The sequence below is a fragment of the Silurus meridionalis genome, chromosome 24 (assembly GCF_014805685.1).
Source record: "Silurus meridionalis isolate SWU-2019-XX chromosome 24, ASM1480568v1, whole genome shotgun sequence".
Taxonomy (NCBI): domain Eukaryota; kingdom Metazoa; phylum Chordata; class Actinopteri; order Siluriformes; family Siluridae; genus Silurus; species Silurus meridionalis.
Genome location: NC_060907.1, coordinates 15929568 through 15954378, shown reverse-complemented (window position 1 = coordinate 15954378; position 24811 = coordinate 15929568). Strand labels below are relative to the sequence as shown.

Genomic DNA, 24811 nt, shown 5'->3' with positions numbered 1-24811 from the left:
TTTAAATGGTCTTAATTAAAACCATAAAATTATCATTTAATAATAAATGTTCTCTCTGTCTGGTCATGCTTGATGCCTGACTGAATCTTAACAAATTCATATGAATACCCATGCTACAAGATATGTATCAGTGTGTGAAAAAAGACTGAGGAAGTTGGTGAAGAAAAGGGGGGAAATAGAAGGAAAAGTCCAGAGGATAGGGGAATTCTCTCTTCATGCATATTAGGCTCTCTTGGTCCATCTCTGTCTGTTATACCTCCAACCAACACTCAGACATTATTATTATCTGTGTCATTGTCTAATATTTGCATATCTGTGGAACAGGACAGTCATTGTTGTTAGACAGTATTCACAGCAGAGGGAAATTTCACACCCTGAGACTGATTTCACCAAAACCATGAAAACACACCAGCCATGAAAACACCCTGGAAAGTAGCATTGTTCCTCTCTTGATTATTCTACAACTGATATATCTTTATATATTATAGTAAGTTTGGTTTAAAAAATGTGTCTTAAAAAGTCAAATTAAGTGATAAATGCAATGATAATTAAGTGAAAAGTCCTTCGTGAAACCCCTGTAACGAATGTTTTCCTTTTGCAGGGTAAAGCAAACAACTCTTTACAGTTTACTTTTACAGATCTATTAAATGAACTTTATATAGGGAAAAATTTATTAGCAGCTTTTTGACTGTCTAATGTTGAATGTGATATACAAACAAATTAATTGTGTTTAATATCATGTTTTGGCCATGAATCTTTTTGTTTAGTTGTTTTATGTGTGGCAAGCTTAGTAATAATACATCAGCAGATTTTCATGGAAAACTAGATCTCACACACAGAAACTCATTTTCTGTGCTATAGAGATCACCTTATGGTAGCCCTGTTTAATTTAATTATTTTTTCTTTGTGTTGCTGACGTGTGAAGTGTGGAGACACTCAGTCATGCATTTTTTTCCTCTTGCTTGTGCTCCTATTCTCTGGCCTGCCTCCACCCCCAGGCGAGTTCAAGCCATGTGGAGGACTGGCCAGTGATCAGAGGGGAAGCTGCTACGTTTGATCTGCATGCTCATTGCTCCACACGATATCCATGGTGCAGTGAGAGGATGTCTAATAAAGTTCTTTCATTTCCTTTAAATTTTTATCTCGGCCTCAGGAACTCTTACTTTGGTCTATTTACTTTCTTGTGCTTTTATTCTAGTTAGATTTTTCTTATTAGCAGCCCGTCACCCTACTTTCCTTTAAAGCTTAGGTGTGAGGATCGAGCTGGATTTGGTCAATAAGACACTTAATTGAGTGTAAATGCTGTGCTTGTGGTGGCTAATTTGATATTGTGTAGTCTTCCACATTTGGCCTCAGCTGCATAGGAAAGCTATGGTATTGGGAGCATAAGCTTGGACCAGCCAATGGCAGACTGGAGTTATTGATTTGTTTTCATAAAGCATGAATAGACTGGGTTAGACAGAGATCAGGACAGGGAAGGTAGGTGTTACCATTGATTGCACCGTGTCTCTTGATCGGAGTCTCTTTGTTCTTCTCTCAGACTGTAACCAAATGCGCTAATCGCTTCACATCCAAAGGTTTGTCTGCTGTTTTATAGACCCAAATGATTGTTAAATGACTGGTTCTGTCTCTGTTTACAAGTTACATCTAATCACCTCAGGAGTATTAGTTAGTACTAAGCAAGACATTTCCCCAACCACTGCTAGGGATCTAACACAATGTTATAAAATACATGCTTAAATTAAATATGAAAACGAGACCCGACAACAGCAAGCTAGTTGTTCAGAAACTAGTTGATATTTAAAAAGGGTTTATTAGCAGCTCTCTTTTTTGTCAGGTCCGGTCACAACACCCTGTCATTAATAAAAACAGGATATATGTTGTCTTTTATTCATTCTATACAAAAAGCAGGGAAACCATTTTTCCTTTCAATAAAATTGGATGGTTGGTTGCTCCAGGCTTTTAACACAACCTTCTCATTTTTACACAAGTTCTTCATTTGTATCAGTAACATTACAATTTGGGGGAATGGAAAGTTTACAAACTTGATAGAAAGGCATCTCGTTTTCAGCAATCTAATCTTTCTCATAGCATCTACATCTCTTACTTCCACATTACATACATGGTGTATTTTTTCTCATCTCACATGTCCTGGGTCCAAGCCTGAGCTCAGATTACTGTCTATGTGGAATTTTACATGTGCTCCTTGTGTCCATGTGGTTATCTTCCGGTACTTCAGTTTCCTGGATGAATTAGCTATTTTAAATTGCCCCTAGGTGTTATTTAAGGACTAGCATTCTATCAAATTTGTTTTAAATTGTTTTGAGTTTCAATGAGTTTTAATTGCCTTTTGACAATAAAGGCACATCCTTATACATAAATAAATTTACATCCTTCACGCTCATCCTATTTTGTAAATATGGCAAATATTGTGGATACACACTTCAGCTACACATGCAGTTTTTAAATGCAGTGGCCAGTGAGGAATAAGAAAAATAAAACATCCATGCAATGCCATTCTTAGTTTTATTCTATTACTTTCGGTAGAAGGATGCACTGATGGTGATGGGTGGGGACATCTTAGAGCTCCGCCATATTGCAATTGCCATCATGCTTTTCTCCATTGCCATTACTGCCCCTCTGCTGTGAAACCGCAACAGGAAACGGCAATATAATGGTCAATACTGTGAAGGTGCAGGGCTGAGTCTGGGTAGGGCTTTTTGTGACCACAGAAACTCTTTCAGACCGTAGTAATGAACAAAACGAGGCTGCAGTAAACCTAAAGGGAACTGTTCCCAAACGAAACTCCACAGAACTTCATCAGTGTGGTTAATGAGGGCGAGATGTAAATGGTGTCTGAGATGCATTTTGCACTTCTAGCAGGCCTTACATTTGAATGCTCATCATTTATTTATCTATCAACATTTTTCAGCATGTGGCCTTGTAGATGAAGGTACATATTTCCAAGAATTCTTTTGAGTTATTTTACAGAAGCTACAGTTGGATAATATATAAAGTAAAAAAGTAGGTATGTAAAGTATAGTATGTCTACATAAACATTTAAATGGAGAAAAAGCCTAGTTTAACCACTATGTGCTTGAGCCAGGGCCTTTCTAAGTCAGCAAATTTTTAATGAATCATTGCAGAAACTAATACACTCCATTTTTTAACATTCGTTGGGCACTGAGATCCTGCACACATCAGTCATAATGCTCTGGATCTGTAAGAAGAATCTGTGTTTTGTTTTGAGTCTAAATTGATTTTATTCCTATAACTGAACAGCTAATGTACGATATTAATTGCATATAGCAACAAATTATCATCCCTTGTATGCCTCCCCCCACCTTCCCAGGGAGTGGTTTTACAAAAAAAAAATAATAATAAAAAAAATATATATATACTGTACATAGAAAAATAAGAGCGATTTAAGTGGAAGAATTGAGCAGAAGGGAAAAGAATAAATGAATCAACCAATTCAATAATGAATAAATGAATCAACCAATCAGTAGATTGGTTATTCAACAGCAGGGATCTAGTGAGTTCTAATGAGTTCATTTATAAGAAGGCATCAGAGTTTATCTCACTCTATGTATATAACAACTAAATGTATGTCACTATTTGAATTTAACAGTGCACAGAAAAATATTTCTAACTTAAAACATATAAAGAAAGCAATTAAATTAAACATATTCAAATCATTTCAATTCATTTTTATTTGTATAACTATGGACTTTTAACTATGGACATTGTCTCAAAGCAGCTTTATAGAGATAAAACAGTAATTAAGTTGTATAAAAAGTGTAAACTTTTAGTTCCTTATAATTGTAAATTAATCCCTAATAAGCAAGACAGTGGTGACTGTGACAAGTAAAAACTCCCTGATATGACATGAGGAAGATATAACATATATGATCCCACTCATCTGGTTATCTGACAGTATATGATTTTACGCGGTCATCAATTGCACTCATACAATGTAATATTCTTAAAGTAAAAACTGTTTGTAGACACCTCAGATTACTCTGTTATCCTTTCCATTTCTGCTGCAGAATCATGTGACTCTGACTCCTTCACTGTATATGTTTTCATCTGGTACTATCTTCCTTATTTTCTAAAAAAAATAAAATAAAACAAATGTACCTGCTAAAGAAATATTAAAATAATATAATAAAAACAGATGTAAAATTAAATAAAAAGAGAAAAGGCACATAAAAAGAACAAAATAAATGTATGCATATAATTGTGGCACAGATAAAATATGCAGCAGTAGAAATAAATCAAATTACGTCAGCTTTATATAAAAAGGCAAAAAAACACACAAGTCTTTCAAAGTGTCTTTGATTTGAATGCATAAAAAACAATATTCATATTTACAGAGGGTATCCAAGTAAACAAGGCCATATTACTTAAAAGTATTTTGATAAGAAATCTTTGCATTCCAAAGTATTACTGGAAGCCCTCACTTATGGCAATTGTACAGAGCAAATGAAATTATCTGTACTTTGTCTGTATTGCTTTATGATATATAAAATCATTTATGACCCATCAAAGTCAGCCGTGTAAGCCACAATGGATGACAGAGTATCTTTAATTTATAGATTTGAAGAGAGAAAGTTTTGTATGACTCACTATGCATGGTTTCACCTATTACAAATATTTTTAACTCTGTGTGTGTGTGTGTGTGTGTGTGTGTGTCTGTGTGTGTGTGTGTAAGCGTGTGTGTGTGTGTGTGTGTGTAAGCGTGTGTGTGTAAGCGTGTGTGTGTGTGTGTAAGCGTGCATGCACACTTCTGCTTGAATGAATCTGCTCATCCGCTCATCAATTCAACATTTCACTAAATGGTGCCTGAGGCGCATCTCCAGTGGGCCTGTTACCTCCCACGCATGATGTTGGCTTAGAGCTCCACAACACCACCACCATATCACAGCTTTTAAGTTATGCCGTGACTGGACTAAATGTTTTAGAGTTCAAGATTTTTTCATAATCTGGTATAGTTCAAGTTCTTCAGTTGCTAGCACATTTTCTTTTATAAAAACCCATTATTGTAGGGTTGTCATTACATCATGCATATTGAAGCGGTTCAATTATATTATAATATATATTACTTGTAGAGCGCTTTTAACAATAGATATTGTCCCAAAGCATAAAAGAGGTAGATGAAGAGGTAAAGATAAAGAGGTTATGAAGCTGGAAATGTATAAGGTTAATGCCTATAAGTAATGCCTTCATTTCAGTCTTAATCTTTTTTTTCCTAATGAGCAAACCAGTGGAGATTGTGCCAAGAAAAAAACTTCCTTAGACGGTCTGAGGAAGAAACCTTGAGAGGAACCAGACTCAAAAGGGAACCTCATAATCATCTGGTTGGCACTGAATGGTACTTTCCATTATTGTTGAGGTGTACTGTTCAGAGTTGGGCGCTTAAATGCAGAAGTTCATGCAAACTGCAGTCCTAAACCATTGTAGCATAATGTTGATACTAACTGCATTTCAAGTTCATCCTCATAGAGTTTCCCAGAGGAACAAACCAAATAACACATTAAAGATCCACATTTAATATTTTTCATAAGTTTGAAGTATAACAAAATATTGACAGTCTAGAAAATTCAATAACTCTTTTCCAAAAGAAAATTGTATTCTCCTTTTTGTCACTCCATAAAACTAAATGCACATTCAGTTATTGTTTGGTCCATACCACATCTTTTATTAATCAGCATGAAAGACTTTCTGAGATCCATTTGTGTGCTGTAGTGTAGATCTTGTTGGAATGTTATTAATGATTAGAACATTTTTTAGTCCCTGATTAGATTAATCATGCACTGCATGGAAGGATTCTCATTATTGCTCAGATAATAACTGAATAATAATAGTAAACTCCTTTATACTATTAATGACTATTAAATAATTCAATTCAATTCATTTGTATTTGTATGGTGCTTTTAATTATGTACATTGTCTCAAAGCAGCTTTACACAGAGAAGGTATATTCTATTGTATAAATAGAAATACCATATACAGTAGGATGAAATAATGTTTTAAAACAAAACCAATAATATAAAGTGCTGAGGTGCTGTTAGAATCCATGGGGAGCTGTGATGTGAATAAGTTGAAATACACAATGGGACCATTACACTGCTGTGTTAAGGGACAGGCCAATAGCTTTGCCAGCGCATTCATCACTCACACTGTGGCTGCTGATAGTGCTTTTATCTTCAAGCCAAGATGCAGGCAGCTGTGGAGTATTTGTTTAAGATCTTTGGAGATCTTCTGGAGAGCTTTTCCTCAAGGCCCTGTATCAAAATTGGTCTATTTAGTTGTTTTGTTTGATTTTGGTTTTTATTATATTATTATTATGTGCACAACACTGTAAAATTAATGAAAGCCTGAATCCTGTGTTTCCTTGTGGTGGTGCCTGACAACTGAAATTGATGACTGCTTTAGATTACCATCAGGAATGTATTATCTTGACTAAAGTGGGATAGAGTGTGTACATGTTCACACACACACACACACACACACACACACACACACACACAGGCAGTCAGTGGTACACTGCCTGTGTAGTGATAGTGACCCAGTGTTGTGCTATGTGTATCTGTTAGCCAGCCTGAGAGAACAGGGCTGAGTACTTTGCTCTGTCACTTCACTGAGCTGCTAACTGATATGTCAGAAAATCAATTAATTACTTTTAAGTAGCAGTTAACGGCATCCGCACAATACAGCTGCATTAATTATTGAAGAGAGCTAAAGCTGAGTTATTTCTCCTCCCCCTCTCTTAACTAGAAGGTCCAGAGTAAAGGGAAATAAGAGAAACGAGGGGGGAAAAGAAAATAGAGGATGAGGATGGGAGGAAGGAGGGCCACTGGGTATAATATGGGTAAGCAAAAGGTCATTGGTGGCAAGAAAGGAAGGTCCTTTCCTGGCATCAAAAATGCATGGCTTCAGAAGCTATTCTGATACTTACTGTAACTACTGATACCCTTCTCTATGAGAAAATGAATATGAGATACTGAGTATTTGACTCTGACAAAAGGTATAAAAACCGGCATGCCTACCGGTTCGGGCAGCATTGATTGTCTAAGCCCCAGGAAGCTCAAGGGGCATTATTGATCCTGTGTGCCCAGCACTCTTGGCCTCAGGGTCTCCTGTCTCTGGGGGCCTGGAGGGGACAGACTGCTTCTGGCCAGTTTAGAAGAGGACATCTTCATCTGGGAAAAAAAATCAGTGCATGGGCAAGTCATTTTCTGTGGCACAATAAGTGTATTTACATTAGAAGAGGAGATTTTCTGATATGTCCCACAAAGCCACTGTGCTTCTCTGTGGCCAGTTCTCTCCCTGCTTGACCACTACAGTAAGGTTGTCCTGAATTGTTGTTGTGGCATCCGTAAGAGAAGCCTTACTGATGCTTCTGTCATGAATTAGCTACTGTTTGGCAAAACTCGTGGCATTCCTGTGTGGCCACTGACTCCTATGAAAGTTTTATTCACATGGCCATAGATCAGCCCTTAAGCGAACTCCACATTCATTAATTTATCAGACAGAGAGTTGTCTACAAGCCCTGCAAAAGTAATGCATCGACAATTTTCTCATGTTCTTCAAACACGATGATGGTGTGGGAAATTATATCCTATACAGTGTGAGTTTAGGTGTAGCAGTATAACAGGAAGCCACTTTCTTAAAAACAGTTGAAACTAACATTACATTTTGTCTGTTCCTCTTGGCTTGTTTGCTCATGCAAACTTCATGCTGTCCTTATTTCACAGCCATCACAGCCATGACGTAAGGACAAAAAAGGAGTAAAAATCATTTCAGTTGCTAAATGAAATTAGCAGGTTTTGAAGTGCCCCAAGGCAAAAAGCCTGCCTCGTCTCCTGTGGCCAGGGTTAGTGAAAGAATATATTAGTTATGACTGCATCCTGTCATACCCTTCTTCAACCTTCCCTTGTCTTTTCTTCTGGGGTTTTTTTTTTTTTTTTTTTTACTATTTTGGTGGGTAGCGGGTAGGGAATGAGTATATAAGGAAAGCTGTGGAAGGAATAGTCTGGATCATTATGGAGAAACTCTGAAGACTATCCTTAATCAGATCAACAAATTACAGATACAGTATGAACTACTTCTGTCCCTCTGGACCTCTATCTTGGGCCATGTGCCTCATGGGGAAGAGTCAAATCAGCAACAGGCTCTTCGGTAACAAAAGAACATTTCTGTTTTCCACTCTTTCGTGTTTATGGCTTTTCTTTGTTACACCTGATTCCTTTTTAGTTCAGTTATCTTTCTGTCCAGCAGTGTAATTATGTTCTACTCAATTAAATCTGCTCAATTTAGTAGAATTTAATTGCATTGTTGGAAATGTAAAGGAAGCCTGTTCTTGTATTTTTTGCATTGCCTCTCTGAATTATTTGTTGTAGTTTTGGGGCCTTAAGTGTTTTTTATGTAGTTAAGCTGTTGAAACGGATCGTTGACAACACTGGCGAGTGTGTAACCTTTCGAGGTTGGTCAATAAATTTTATAGCTGACAAGCGCTATTGATCTGTAGACTTAAAAGTTATCAGATGACACCAAGCCAGAGCTGAGGAATACAGTGGTGTCTTCAAGCTCCTCATCTTTCTCAAACAATGCATATTTTTGGCTCTTAGTTTAGTTTTTTCGGGTATTTCTGCAATTTAATTGACATTATATTATGAGAACGATAATCGTGCTATTAATGTGAAAAATTTGCCATTTAGATCAATGCGCGTCTCATAGGAATGAACAAGGTATTATTGTGGTTCGCTGTTAATAAGTTTGCTAACAGTTTTATTCTTAGAAATACATTATGTTTCAATATTATCATGGTATTAATGTAGCTATGTCTATTAAAATGTTGTTTTCCAATATTTTGTTTCTATTTATAATAGACAGGTGTGTAAAGCGTTGTGCAGCGGTACCAGTTTGAGCACAAGGATTTTTCTTTTTTTTTTTTTTTTTTTTTTTTTTTTTTTTGGGGGTGTTAAAAAGCGGGAATTAAATTTAAAGCATTTTTACAAATCACATCAAACAGTTTTTATCTAAAATAAATAACAGCGTGTCCCCGTTAAATTAAACAAATGCTGTCATTATTTCTTTTGGGCATTGGAAAAATATTAAAACTTTGAATAAAAACATTTTGTTTCAGTTTCATTTTCATGGTTTGGGAGCGTTCTTATATTTCCATATAACACTGAACGATGGTTTGGTTTGAAACTATAAGGCTTTAGTTGTACCATAGACTATAAAATATATAGTCTTCCTTTTGAAATGTTGTAGTAATGAAGTATGAGTATTGAGTATGATAGAACCTAACAGAAAGAATATATCATATTCACAAAAAAGTATAACTTAAGAATAACTTAAGAACGTTGTATTCTGGGATGCATGTGTGCCAGGGTTCAAAACAGCTGGATTTAGTGGTCAGAAGGTCAGAAGGTCAGGTATTCCCTTTATCCAGAAGTAAATTGTAAGAGTAAATACATTTATGGAAATAGGGAAGAAAGTGAACATCTACATTAACTTCTACAACCTGCTGAGCACGTTGAAGATGTTCACGATTACAAATGGGCAAGGACATCAGCATTATGTACACACGCCGATTTAACCAAGAAAGAGATATATGGGCTGATAGCTCGTTGATTGTCTAAATGAAGAGAAAAGCTGTACCGGGCGTCTTCCATGCAGGAGGTCGTTTGCTGCCCCCTTTTGGCTGAGTGATAAGGGATTGGTCACTGGAGCGGTCCCGATCTCACCACATCTCATGCAGGATCTGTTGGAAAACCTCTGAAATCTATTGGACATGGGTTACTTAAACACACTCATCTACCTGATTTACTTGGCATCTGGAATTTTTGACCTCAGTTATCCATGCATTGATGAAAAAAGAAGAAAAGAAAACTTTTTTTGCACGCATCTCTTTTCAAGTAATAAAAATATATGGAATAAGGGCGCGCGCCGGCACAAGGAATTTCATTGACGGTTCTTGGCGTCCCAACTCGGACTTTATCGCGCTCTTCGGACGTCTTCCTGATTGGTCGAGCCTGCTCGAAGCAATTCTCCCCAGCCAATCGCATTGTCTCACAGCCTCCCGCATGCAAACGAGCTGCTCCGGGCGGCATTCCTGCACTGCCCAATGCCAGTAAAAGCCAGCCCCTCGCCTGGAGATTCATTCATACGACATCAGCGGACCTTCCAGGCAGGGGTGACACAGCTCCAAATCCTCACGCAGAACGCGCTCCATGGGCTGCTAAACAATTATACCGCTCCAGAAGAACGACAAGCATTCGTTTCTACTCTTAAAGAACTCACGCCGGACGTGAACCAGGTCGTCACGTGTGCAAGTTTCGAGTTTTAAAAGTGAAAGTCGGTTTAGGGGATGACTCGTGTTTTAATGAAGATGTGTCGGACGAGCTGGTGAGTCCAAATGGTAGATGTGATCGGAGAGCTTTAAAACGAAGTGCGCCGCAACTTTCCTCATCTCGACGAGAGACGCACGAAGGCTAACCAGGCACGCGAGCGCGCGCGCGCGGGCTGTCAAAATCCACCGCCAGACTAATCCTTGTCCGCTGGCAAGCAGTGTTTGGAGACTGGGTTTTACACACAGGTCGAAAAGTAAAACCTCGAATCGGATACCAATGGTTTTCCTTTGGGACGCCAAATACGGTATGATATTCATTTGCGGCTTTTTCTTTTCTTTTCTTTTCTTTTTTTTTGTTGTTGTTTGGCACGCGTTGCAGTTTCCATGTGAGTGATGTAGTGAGTTCCGTTTCCTCACTGCTGTCTTGCGCACTGGTGTCAACCTGCTCATAATTACTTTACTCTTTTCATCAATCCTGCCTTTAAACAGCTGTGTCTTGCTAAAAATTTAATTCGTAACACACACACACACACACACACACGCGCGCGCGCGCGCCCCGGTGGTGCGGTGCACTGGAGAAGCGTTTATTACTGGCCGGGTGTGTGTGTGTGTGTGTGTGTGTGTGTGTGTGTGTGTGTGTGTGTATGGGGGTGTTTGCAGAGAACAGAGCAGTAGTAAGCTGAGCGGAGCAGCTAAAACCTCTTAACCACACTCATGTGGCATCGATTGTGGTTGTCTGAGTGACAGGAGGCCGGTCTCAGTGTCAGGAACAGCGCCGCCGGTTCCACGCGCTCAATGCGCCTCGGAGGCGATTTTCTGGCACGCGCCCTGTTGAAAGGATGTCACCCGGGTTAAACCCCACGCGCACGTAGACACGGGAACTTGTTTTATTTTGGAAGAAACATTTTCTGCACAAGTGCACGCCGTTTAATTTCCGTATACAGAGTAAAAACACTAAAGAACGTTGTAGAGAACACTGTAAAAGTGAATACACGCGCATTTGATTCGGTTTTTGTGCGCATTTGAGCTTTTATTTTAATGATCAAGTTAAAGACACTGAACCTTTTTATTATTTCATTTTTTTTCATTCTATTTTATTTATTTTTTGTTCTTGTTCATTGTCTGAAGCGTCTCTTTACCGACTTGTTAATGGAAAATATAATAAAACTGGGGTTTATTTAGGAACCGTTTTTATATTGCAAAAGCCTGTACGACTGATTCCGTTTCTGGACATAAAAAAAAAAAAAGAACTCAGAAACCACTTTCTTTCTTTTTTTTTTTTTTTTTTGCATATCTACAAGTAATGCGTTTGAACAGTCTTTATGCGGATGAGCCTGAACCCGTGTGCGTGCGGATGTGTTTCAGACCAGGCCCCCCATCGCCGATTCACGCCGCCATCCTCCAGCCTGGCCACGGGGAAGATGAGCGAGGCTCTGCCCGCGATGAGCGCGCACGAGGGCGGCGGGAAACTGCGCATGTGTGACCGCAGCATGGAGGTCCTCTCCGAGCACCCGGGAGAGCTCGTGCGCACCGACAGTCCCAACTTCCTGTGCTCGGTGCTGCCCACGCACTGGCGCTGCAACAAGACTCTGCCCATCGCCTTCAAGGTAACCAAACTACACCCAGGGCACCGGGGCTCCACGCCTTCTGCAGAATCCGCGCTCACGCGCTCACACAGCATCCTGATCATCAACAAAAAGTTATTTCAATTATTAACACTGGAAATTATATCCACGTGCGCATTCTTATTTAGCAGTACAAGACTCAACATTATTATTTGCATGCATATTTAATTTCTATGTTTGATTTCTAAATTATTTCTAAATGATTTCTAAAATAAATAAAAAATGAATAAAAAAGAACAATCGATTTTTACAATGGATCAAACACTTAATGTAATATGAAATAAATGTATAGTGATAACCAGTTAGTAATTTATTTATTTTTTCCTTTTACTACATAGTAGCTTCTGTGTGATATTTTTAATACAACCGCAGTTGTGTCAACAAAATATTTGTAAATCGGTCATTGAGGTGCTCAACCGCCCCTGTGCTCCATTTAGCTGCAGGTCCGTGGGGTTGAAGGCGGAATTAACGTTCCTTCACCGCACCGCATCAGAGCTTCTCCGCCGTGCGCCCGGGAAATGATCCCGAGCAGCACTCAGACAAACAAGACCAGTAGTGAATTAATCCAAATCCAGACAAGTCCGTCTGCAAAAAATAAATAAATAAATAAATCAGCCCTGAATTAATCATTGCATTAGTTTACTGGAAAATGTACACAGGGACATCAGTACATATAAAAATGAAAATGGAATTTATTTCCATGAAAATCTAAAAAAGTGTGTAAATTAATTACAGTACTGGATAAATATATATGTATATATATCAGAATATTTACAAATAGATTTCAGTATAAAGATATTTATAATGCTGCTTAGACAGATGATGGACCAACTTACTGGCACAATTGCATTGATATTTAAATGAAAACAAAAGAAAAGTAAAATGTAAGATAAGAATAAGATTATTGAATTTAATTAAACAATAATTTAAAAAATAATACAAATTATTATTATTGCATTATTTAATGGATTGGTAACTGGGCTCTTCCTGGATAAAGTTTAATGGTGAAATGAATAGAAATAAGTGATGAAATAAAATAAATACAAAAAAAAAAATAATAATAATAATAAAGTAATGAATCTGACATGTCCTGCTATAGGTAGTTGCCCTTGGTGACATCCCTGATGGCACACTCGTGACAGTGATGGCAGGAAATGATGAGAATTACTCAGCAGAACTCCGCAATGCCACAGCAGCCATTAAGAACCAGGTGGCACGTTTCAATGACCTGCGCTTTGTTGGTCGCAGCGGAAGGGGTAAGCAATTTAATAGGCATCTAATGCAGATTAATGTCACTTTCATCTTGTGTGCATGTAGGTATGTGTGTGTGTGTGTGTGTGTGTGTGTGTGTGTGTGTGTGTGTGTGTGTGTGTGTGTGTGTGTGTGTGTGTGTGTGTGTGTGTGTGTGTGTGTGTGTGTGTGCATGTGTTTGTGTGTGTTGCTTTATTTCCCTCTTCTCACTTTCATGCTCCTCATTGTCAGCTTGCATTTAACCTCTCACTGAGCTGGCAGGGAAAATACATCACTTGTGTATACTGTATTAGTCCAGGACAAACTTTTTCTAATGTATTGCACACACATATCTTTCTCTCACTCTTTCACTCTCTCTCACACACAGAAACAGCCGAGACAAAGTAGCTGGACTGTGACAAAATAAGTATAAGGTTTATATTATATACTTACCTGTGTGTATATTAATTGTATCACCTGCTATTTGCATTTCCAATAATACACATTTAGATGTGACTCCTGCAAAGTCAGGTGCAAATGCAGACTCTTCTGAAAACCCACAGGCCTCTATTTACACCAGGAAAGCGTCTAGCCCTTGATCAGCGCATAGTCAAACCAGCATCTGTACAGCTGCTTACACTGTTTCTACGCATTCTGCATTCAAATCATGTCTGTCTTTGTCTTGTGTAGACTGTCAAACCTTATGCAGGAGCAACCACATCACGGTGTTGTCTCGCGGCTCGATTAACATCACTCTCCCAGATAAAAGTTTTGAAATCGCGGCCTTTATTACTGTAACGAGCAGGTATTAAGGCCCATCTCAAAATAACTCTGCTACTGATGCATCCTTATGCTTAGCTCAGCCGAGGGATGAAATTTATATCCTCGATGATCAAACGAGCTATTTCTGAAACGATGGAAGTATATATGGAATGGAAATAGCCGCAATATGAATTCATCTTACTAGTATTAGTAACATTACTAAATAATGTAGGCAATTGTGTGTCTGTATGTGTGTGTGTGGGGGGTGTTTCACAATGACAAAAAGATTAGTCAAAACATTCAAAAACAAACACACACACACACACACACACACACACACACACACACACACACAAACAGGTTTTCTGGGAAATAGGAAGTACCATGGGGGTCTATTCACAATCCTGATATGATTTAACAGATAGAACCCACCTGGCTTACCTGCAGCTGCCTGAAACACACATGCCGGAGCTTGTTATGCTGAACACGTGTTAGTGCAGCCTTTTATTCTACATAGAGTGTGTGTGTGTATGTGTGTGTGTGTGTATGTGTGTGTGTGTGTGTGTGTGTGTGTGTGTGTGTGTGTGTGTGTATTTGTTGGTACATGAATGTGTGTAGGCAGGTGACTAAATGTGTTCAATTGTTAGTCTGTTCATGTGTAGCCACTGTAAATACTGTAAATATATATGTTTGTGTGTGTTTGTGTGAGTGTGTGTGTGTGTGTGTGTGTGATAACCCCTGCTCTCCGCAGTGATGGAAACGAGTTTAGTGTGGGTGGCACAAATGTAATAGAGTGTATAAAGGAAGAGGAGAAATGTAAACTGCACACACACACACACACACACACACACACACACACACACACACACACACACACACACACACACACACACACACACACACACACACACACACACACACACACACAAATACATACTTTCGCTACCTTGAAAGATGGCCAATAGTTTTTGATAAGCAGGAACAAAGACAACATCTGTCTCTCTTATTTTTCATCGATACCTCTATTTTTTTCCTTCTCTTTCTTTGTCGTTTGTTTCCTCAAAGTCTGTGTATGGATGGACTTGTGAGTCACACACAGTCCTCAGGCAACAGTCTGCACACACAGAAACACACTCACACACTAACCCACTCACACACACTCATACAAACACACACAGCACACAAACAGACTCTGTGTGTGGGGAGACATCCCCTTAAGGAACACAGCACATTTCCTGGCTGTTTGGACAGTGAGTTTCTGCTCCTCCCAGACAGAATGTCTCTTTCGTCTCTCTCTCTCTCTCTCTCTCTCTCTCTCTCTCTCTCTCTCTCTCTCTGAATCTCTCTCTCTCTCTCTCTCTCTCTCTGAATCTCTCTTCTCTCTCTCTCTCTCTCTCTCTGAATCTCTCTCTCTCTCTCTCTCTCTCTCTCTCTCTCTCTCTCTCTCTCTCTCTATCTATTTTTCTATGTCTGTTTCTCAAACACTAAAACTACTGAACCACAATGTGTGTGTGTCTGTGTCTGGGTGTGTGTGGGCGTGTGTATAGCATATGTGACAGATATGTATGTGTGTGTGTGTGTGTGTGTGTGTGTGTGTGTGTGTGTGTGTGTGTGTGTGTGTGTGTGTGTGTGTGAAAAGTTTCTATTTCTGTTATTATGTTATTTCTGGTCAGTAGTGCTTATCTGTGCTATTATACTCCACTGATATTATATTTTGAATCTAGATTCTATTACTGATATATTTATTACATATATATACATGTGTGTGTGTGTGTGTGTGTGTGTGTGTGTGTGTGTGTGTGTGTGTGTGTGTGTGTGTGAGTGTGTTTATATGTATGTTTTTTTACATAGATTTTTTTTTTTTATCTGGACTGTCGAAAATAATTTTTCTGTCATAAAATGAATAACCAAGTAAAGATAGTGTGGCAATCCTTAACAAAAAGCTTCATTATGTTGTTTTTTTGTTGATAAACCCATGTATTTAGTTGTAGTTTCTCAGCTTTATCACACATTAAGTAAATGACATGTGGATGTATCTGTGATTCAGGATAAACCTGACCTGATAAACATGTGTTTCAGATAGAAATTAATCTGAGGAAAAGCTTTTGAAATTGTGTCGAGGTATGTTGAGAGAATTGTTTCTATGTGAACAGGAATATTGAAGTATAATATTTATACACCGGCCGGTTTGTGCATTGAGGTCATTTCTGAAAGAAGAGTTGACAGCTGAGAATAGCACACCGAGTGTGTGTTGTCCAGCTCCAGCTCCACTCTAAACTGTTTGTGTGTAAGCATACATATGTGTGTGTATGTGTGTAGCTGAGGTAGTTTATCAGATTTTTGGGAACAGCTGAGGGTTCTTCCCAGGCCTGCTTCACTAAGTAATAGACTGTGCATGAGTATGTCCACTTGTCGGGTCATCTGTGTGTTTGTGTGCGTGCGTGCGTGTGTGTGTGTGTGTGTGTGTGTGTGTGTGTGTGTGTGTGTGGCATTGTGTCACGGGCAGCTGTGACTCCACACTAGCGTCAGTTCTAAGTCCACACCATCTCGCGGGTCCGTCTCATCATTGCAGTGATGAGTGATAGGGCAGAGATGGAGGAAGTGTGCCACTTGTGCAGGAATTCTCTCTCTGGCTTCCTGCACATGTCTCAGAGTATTAGCAGCAATAAATTAGACAAATCACACTGAGAGAAATCAACAAATAATTTATTGTACTTATTATAATGAATACATTGTATCATTATTGGATTTAAACGTAAGGTTTCAGAGTTTGCTTGTATTTTAGCATGCTTGTGTAAATAGAATTGAGCAAAAATGATAGAGATATTGTACATGTCTCTTATTTAGATTAATCATTTATTGGGAGTGTATTTGCATATTTGCATGTGTATGTGTGCATGTAAGCATCTGTGTGTGTAATTGTGTGGATTAACATAAGCATGTTTTGCATTTCAGTCTGTCTGTGGATGTGTTTATGAGGAGTAAAGACAGTCGGTGCAGCTTACTGGCGCTTCTCTCATTTCACCTCTTCTTCTTCTCTCTTGCACCATGTTGTCCTCTGAGCGTTTGTAGCATGGACAACTTGCATGTGTGTCTACACATATTTAACACAAATGTCCAGCTGATTGAGTGTATAAATAGGAAAAGATGAACCCACTGTTGTTCAGAAGCTGTATTGCAAACAGTAACAAGATATTTCCTATTTATACTTAATATAAAGCTGAATAATTTGATAAATTGACTGTCCTCTTTCTCTCTCTCTCTCTCTCTCTCTCTCTCTCTCTCTCTCTCTCTCTCTCTCTCTCTTACTCACTATATCTCTCTTTCTTAGGGAAGAGTTTTACACTCACCATCACTGTCTTCACTAATCCCCCTCAAGTGGCCACCTATCAGAGAGCCATCAAGATTACAGTCGACGGTCCAAGGGAACCCCGGCGTAAGTTTGAATAATCAAATCCAGTAAAAAAAGATTTAACGAAGGATTTATTCATCACATATCTATTTTTATTTCATAGTATTAATTATTTCACATCAATGTGATTTGAAATGCCCAGAACTGAGTCAAGCATGTTTAGTGGTGTGTGTGTGTGTGTGTGTGTGTGTGTGTGTGGTTAGGTATGTTTTATTGTGGTTGATGGTTATCCAACAGCTTTTTATGCTAATGTGGTGGTTGGTGGTATGTTAATAGAAACAGGGTGTTGAGGTCTGCAGATGATTGTGGTGTACCTCTGTGAGTTTTTTCCAGTAGCTGTAGAGAGCACAAAATGGAGAAGAAAAGCTTTCAAGGGAAAACGTGTGAAATATTCAGGTTTTCACATTTACTCAATAGGCTGTTTTGAGTTTCATCAGATACAATAGGAATTTGAATGTATATCATTGGGTTTTTTCACATTAACCAAGCTATTTTGAAACATGTACTTTTATATGACGTGGTTCCTTCATAGCTGTTTGTGCAGTATTTAAATACAATTGAATATAATTATTTATATTAAAACTTCACTACAGAACTCAATAGAAACATTAGATGCTTCTTGTCATGAATCACTGATATACTTTGCTTAATATGAGGGGTGTAAATGTGTGTAGGCGTGTGGGTGGATGGGTCTTAGATGAGAGCACATCATGCCCAGCCCTTGTGCTTATGGAAGCTGTAGGGCTATGCCACCATATGGAGGCTTCGCCACTTCTGGCTTCTTCTTCAACGTCCTCGAACCGGAGCTCTGGTTTCAGGAGGACTTCCTCCTCTCGTGTCGGCGTGCATGTGCCTATGAGAATACGAGGCAAGTGTGTCTGATGGTTTCGCACAGCTGAGAGACTTGTCTTTTTTTGTCCCTTTATGCCCCCCCTTCTTCCTTTCATCGCCTGCAATCATTAATCCCTCCTGCTTCCTGCTTGTCTATGTGTGAGGTCAGGAGCAGACACTCAGACATTCATGCTCAGTTGGGAGTGGACTGTGTATAAGTGGAGTATACAGCGCATAAACAACTTTCACATGCAAAAATGCTATTCGGTGGAACTTATGCACAGAATAAAACACACACACACACACACACACACACACACATATATATATATATATATATACACGTACACGTATGTGTGTGTGTGTGTGTGTGTGTGTGTGTGTGTGTGTGTGTGTGTGTGTGTATAGATAGATAGATAGATAGATAGATAGATAGATAGATAGATAGATAGATAGATAGATAGATAGATAGATAGATAGATAGATTTTTCCTTTCCCTGGATGGTTTGCATAACCTACTGACTAGCTCAGTAACATTTGAGGACAGCTTTTGTATGTATTTGGCAATAAATTGGACTGTATTTTTCTCCCTTAGCAGCTGCATGCACTTTCCAAATATAAACAGCAATACATTTTCATACTTCATGCAGGATGTAACAGAGTTGTACTTGACTAATTGTAATAAGAAATGTATCTCACAAACACACATGTGAAAACATACTACTTCGAGATACAATTCAAAATCTAGAAACTTCAACAGCCATAGCATGAAATTTGGTTAACCCAGAATATTTTTTAAATGATCATTTCTCTTTCACACTGCTTCAAGTTCACAAAACACAGCCTAGATGAATGCTGAATTAACATTTAATTAATTTATTAATTTAATGGTTTTTTTATTCAATTATTTACATTTATTGCCACCCAGATGAGGATGGGGTCCAATTGGAATCTCAAGGTTTCTTCCTCATGCCATCTCAGGGAGTTTTTCTTTGCCACAGTCACCACTGGTTCACTCATTACTTATTACTTATAGTCACTAAACTTATGCAACTTTATAAATGCTTTATCTCTGTAAAACTGCTTTGAGACAATGTCCATCGTTAAATGCTTGCTACAAAAATATAATTACATTGAATTAAATCTCTGAGGTGAAATACTCAAAAAAAGCATTTGATCCACCAGGATATTCCATATACTTCAATATAACACTTAAATTCCTTCCTGATATTTCCATCCCTCCCTCCTCCCTTTATCCCTAACATTAGTCTACAGGCACTGCCAAGTTGCTTCCTCTTCATCTAACTGAAACATTCTGTTGTGGTGCCACTACACCAGCAGGATATACAGCAGAAACCGCTGTGTCTGGGAGTCATTATTAACGTTTAAAATGGACTTTTAAAAAAAAGAGCTGGAAAAATAAAAAATAAAGTATATCATGGCTTGGGCACTGAAGTATTGCTTATAAATAAGGACCATTATACTTGTATTAGTGTTACATGTTGTTCAGCCACCTGGGATTGATGTGATCGTCTTTCTCTTTCTTCCCATATTTTACGTACATCTCTTTCGTGTGTTAAGGTCATAGACAAAAGCTGGAAGAAGCAGTAAAGCCTGGTGCTCTGGCCTTCTCTGAGCAGTTGCGGAGGAGTGCCATGAGATGCAGTCCTCACCAAGCTTCTGCACCCAATCCCCGCCCCACCCTGAACACGCCTCCTTTTGGTAGCCCCACCCACAGCCAAATACCTGGTAAGTTACCTGATGATTTTAAACTAATGAATGAAAAGAGCTGCATTGTCACTTAAACATGTGTTTAGCTCACATATCCGATAGAATTATATTTCCTGACAGCCTCAAATACACACTTTTTGCCTCGGATACTTTTATTTTCTATTAATTATTTGTTTAGGAGCCTTTTAGAAGCAACATTAAGGTGAAAAACATGAAATATAGTCAAATAGTGAAATATGGTCAAAACCTGTATAATAAGGTAACAACCTACTAAACCTAGTGTTATGATTAAAATCACTTCAAACAGAATGAAATATTATTCGGAATTATGTCTTTGATAGGAAATATTAGATCAATTAGCTCATAATTAAGATGTTTTACATGTGTAAAAATAAAAGTTTCAGTTAGGTCACAACTGATGGTAGTTTATTTTTTCATCATTTACCAGTGAAGTTGTTTGATGTCCTATTTTTCTTACCGAGTGACATGAGGGTATGTAGTGACACACCATCGAAGATACAGACATAACAAATAAAGAGAACAAGGCCACCTTTGATTGCAACTTAGATGAGCGTGCCTGAGCAGAGCACCACACACACACACACACACACACACACACACACACACACACACACACACACACACACACACACAAACACATATGCTCATTGCCACTATACAAACATTACCACTTAGACACTATAATACACATACACCCAAGTCCTATGAAATGTAACTGAGGCCATAAAAAAATCATTTCTCAATTTCACTTTGAGTCTTTTCGGCTGGAAAGCCCCATTTCATCCTGCTGGGTGAAAAAAAAAAACAGTATAAAAACACAAGACTGTTTTCAATCACAGTTCATTCACAAACAGTGCAACAAAAAGTGGTTGCATGACAGACGCCAATGTGGTAAAAGCCACATCATGGTGCTGTTCACATATGCTTAGTATTTATACATTAATTTTGAGTAACTGCTTACTGTGAAATGTGAGTAAGCCTTTTTTTTTTTAAACCCATTTCCCAGATGAAAACAGAAGCCAATTTCTGGGAAATGAATCTGACCAGAACAGTTAGGTATTATATTAGCATGTTAGGCGTACTTCTCCTTTTTTTTTGTTCATTGTTTTGGGTAATACCTAATTGGGGTAGTTAAACAGGAGGGCCTGCTTGAGAGATTGATTGTTACTTTCTCTTCCTCTGTGAAGTGTAAATAGGAGTGAGGCATGTGTGTGTGTGTGTGTGTGTGTGTGTGTGTGTGTGTGTGTGTAAGAGAGAGAGAGAGAGAGAGAGAGAGAGATTGCATACGCATCTGTAGAGGAAGCAGACCAGGGAAATAGGGAAGTGAGAATCCACTGACAGGAAGCAGCTGTATGAGAAAATCTGACATTTTATTAATACAGGCGTATGGGAATAATTCAGTATTAAGCAATATATAAACACTGGCAGATTTAGCAGCTAATATTTGCGAAAATATAGTAGGAGTAAGTATAATATTTCCCTATTATTATTATAATTATTATTAAATAAAAACTGAATGAAAACATGCTCCCTGTAGTACATGATAAGTAAAGTAAGGTGTGACAGTTGAGCTTGGATGGGCACGGAGAAAGGAATGCATGGAAAAGCGAGAGATAAAGTGAACGCACAGTAACGCAGAGGGTCGAGAGATGGAAGAATGGCTGGCTGATGTGCTTAGAGCTGATGGAACTGATGGAGCTTTAAAACAGCGAGTTTCCCTCCGCGTGCTGTTTTCTCCTCTCTCTGATCCTGCCGCCAGAAATAGCATTGGAAACACCGTCAACGGAAACTGTTATTATGTCATTCAAGAGCACTTTCTCTGTTTTTTCCCTGCTCGCATTCTCTTTCATAAACTCTCCTCTCTTTTCTTTTTCTCTCTGCACATTTCTTTTATAATAAAGTAAATCAGCAGCAGCTGGCACCACAGGCAGGCTTGTGTATGGGTGTGTAGGTGTGTGTGTATTAGATTGTATGAGTTTAGAGGATCAGGCTTTTGTGGTGTTTTCATGTTTGTAAATAAAATTGGAGAAGCGTGTACTGTATGTGTGTGCGTATGTTGTGAATGTGTGTGTTTGGTTTGTGTGTGTGTGTGTGTGTGTGTGTGTGTGTGTGTGTGTGTGTGTGTGTGTGTGTTTAGCAGTTAGTGCTTTGACAGGAAGTGACAGCATTGGTGAAATGCAGTGAGTGTATTTAACTGCATAAGTGGAATTTTAGGAAGTGCAGACTGAGATTTAAAAATGCTCTAAACCATTCTAATGTTGATAAGAATAAATAGCTTTAAATAGGATAGGTGTGTCTATTCAACACGAAGACTCAAAAACAAATTCTCCATCAGTTCACGAATGAGAATCCATATGCACTTATTAATTCTGAATGCAAAAATCTACAAAGCAACTTACCAACACCTGGGTCAGATGATCAAATCAAACCTGTTCATTTGTACCGTTTCTGAAAATCATCATTTATGAGAAAAGCCCCCAAAAAATGTTTGTGTCACACTTCTGTCTGTGTGTAGTCTTGGAATAAGTGTATGGGTATGAGCACCATGTTCGCTCCTTATTCTGCTCCCTCCACACTTTGTATCCACATGTGCGTGTATGTGGGAGTCCAGTAAAACATGAATGAGCTTTGCCTGCACCGGATGCACAACGACGCCTCAAGCCACCCACCCAGCCATGTGTGACTCCTGGCCCATAGCAGAAGCACTAGGCCTGGGGAGGTGGAGGGAAGAGAGAGGGAGGCTTCTGGAAAAGGCTGTTGGGATTCAGGGGGGGTAGAGAGTTGGCATTGTGCCGCAGTCTGGCTCCACTTGAAACAGCCTGAAACGCTCGCTTTGGCCGCCGTGCGTAATTTGCTTCCTCTCTGATCGCTCGCCTTCCCCTTCTGTCTGGAAGTCTGCAGGCTATCGGCAAGCATTTATAAGATCGTAAGGAGAGAGAGAGAGAGAGAGAGAGAGAGAGAGAGTGTTTGTTATGCATTAGCCCTGATACCATTATGGGATGAAGGAAAATCCAGACCACATCACAGGCTTAAACAATGATTTATCTCCTAAAATGGTGTTTCCTGGTTATGACACATCAGCATGAAATGATATTATGCTTATTTCCAGGTGGACATAACAGCTCTCACAAAACCCACTTCTAATGCAATATTCCAGCCCTGTAAACTGGTTACAGCGCTGATTTGCACATGTTAAGAAAGAGTTCAGTGTTTAATGGAGGCTCTGTGGCTGTTTAAATGTTACACTGTTATTTCGCATATCTGTATTAAAGCCACCAATTCAGTATAAGGAATATAAGGATATGAGAACATCTCATGGAAATCATCTTTTTTTTCACATTTTGGTTTACACCTATTTATTTAAAAAGAAACTGACATTAAGCACATGAGTTTTAGTGTTTTTATTTACAGATATGAAATAATAATAATAATGATAATAATAAAATATATAATGATAATATTAATAATAACAATAATAATAATAATAATAATAATCCATCTTGTTTTTTCAGACACCAGGCAAATGCAGACGTCACCGTCCTGGACATATGATCAATCCTATCCTTACCTGGGTGCTATTTCTGCACCCACTATTCATCCCACGACGCCCATCTCGCCCAGCCGCAATCCAATACACTGTAAGAGCTGAAATGCACCAGCATGTTACGTATGATCACACATCATCTGTGCATTACTGATGGCCATGCTAGTACGAGAGACCTGTATTAATCAGGCTTGATTTTAAAACGTGCGTAAATAAATTCCACCTACAGTTCTCTTATTAATCAAATTTATATGTGGTGTATCTGTATGATCAAACTCATGGCAGACTAATAATACAGAGTAATATTATAATTTAAAAGAAATAAATCATAAATCAAGGCAGTAGTAAGGGCAATAGCTAATAATAATAATAATAATAATAATAATAATAATAATAATAATAGCAAATAACACAGAAAATGACAATGCATTATCAAAATTTACATCATGAGGTTTAGAGTCAGTGTGTGATTTATAAACATAAATTTGAATTTATCAGCATATTAATCCTTCAGGTGAGTCGGTGCATTTGTTTACAATAAGAAATAATGTTTTAATTCATATTTAAAGCACACTATACATACTGGTAATTTTCACAAATTATTGGATATGGATTTTTGTCTTTGCTCAGGAGAGAAACTTAAATAAATCTTTAATTCAATCTGGTGTAATAAAGTCTGACATATTCAAGTTCGACAAAAAATATGTCTGCAGTTGACATTGGAAAGTGGTTCGTTATCAGATTGTCGCCCTCAGTAATGTTATTGCATACATTTCCATTTACAGCGATCTCGGAGCAACTCAAACTCAGCTTCGAATTTTTTGTCCTTAATCCACTATTACGACATGTAGATTAAAAGGATATGAGAGAAAACTTGGATTGATCGTGTCTTTATGCCATGTAAATAAAGGAATAGAAGACAAAAGCTTTCTCTATTTGTGCGTAAAACACTTCTCTTTTTGGTGCTGCATGTTACATGTTTAAACTCTTCACTCATTTTGCAGCAGTGTTGACAATCATCAATTTATTTTAATGGTTTATTGTTTTGAAATAGCTTGTGTAAGAAAAAAAATTTTGTTTCATAACACTCTGGACTGGACTCTTTCTCTGGTCTCTCTAACCTTTTTACAAAATGTTTTCATGAAAATATTTAATACAGTTATAATGAAGTGAAATTAGCTAATGTAGTTATTGGCTGATGCCTTTCAAACGTCTGCATGTAGTATGTTTTTTATTAGCTGGAAGGTAAATACAGTATCATGTGTTTGAAGATTCATTTCTCCACAGAAAAC

At 38.3% G+C, this 24811-nt stretch overlaps 1 protein-coding gene and 1 long non-coding RNA gene across 4 annotated transcripts in view; one reads left to right on the top strand and one right to left on the bottom strand.

Moving 5' to 3' along the window:
* The window catches only part of runx1 (RUNX family transcription factor 1), a 33434-nt gene that overhangs the window by 7211 nt on the left and 1412 nt on the right, over positions 1-24811 (top strand). For 2 of the 3 annotated variants that reach the window (XM_046837675.1, XM_046837674.1), the window contains exons 3-7: positions 11729-11970; positions 13088-13244; positions 17312-17416; positions 19805-19972; positions 23488-23613. In XM_046837675.1, coding sequence (XP_046693631.1) covers positions 11729-11970; positions 13088-13244; positions 17312-17416; positions 19805-19972; positions 23488-23613 — 798 coding nt within the window. Of the gene's footprint in view, positions 1-10189; positions 10669-11728; positions 11971-13087; positions 13245-17311; positions 17417-19804; positions 19973-23487; positions 23614-24811 lie in introns of those variants that run through there. The other variant, XM_046837676.1, reaches the window with a different exon arrangement.
* On the bottom strand, positions 5941-9993 carry LOC124378143. Its single transcript, XR_006924162.1, has 3 exons — positions 9673-9993; positions 7053-7205; positions 5941-6287 (listed from the first exon to the last, which is right to left on the bottom strand). It is a non-coding gene; the product is annotated as an uncharacterized LOC124378143 (long non-coding RNA).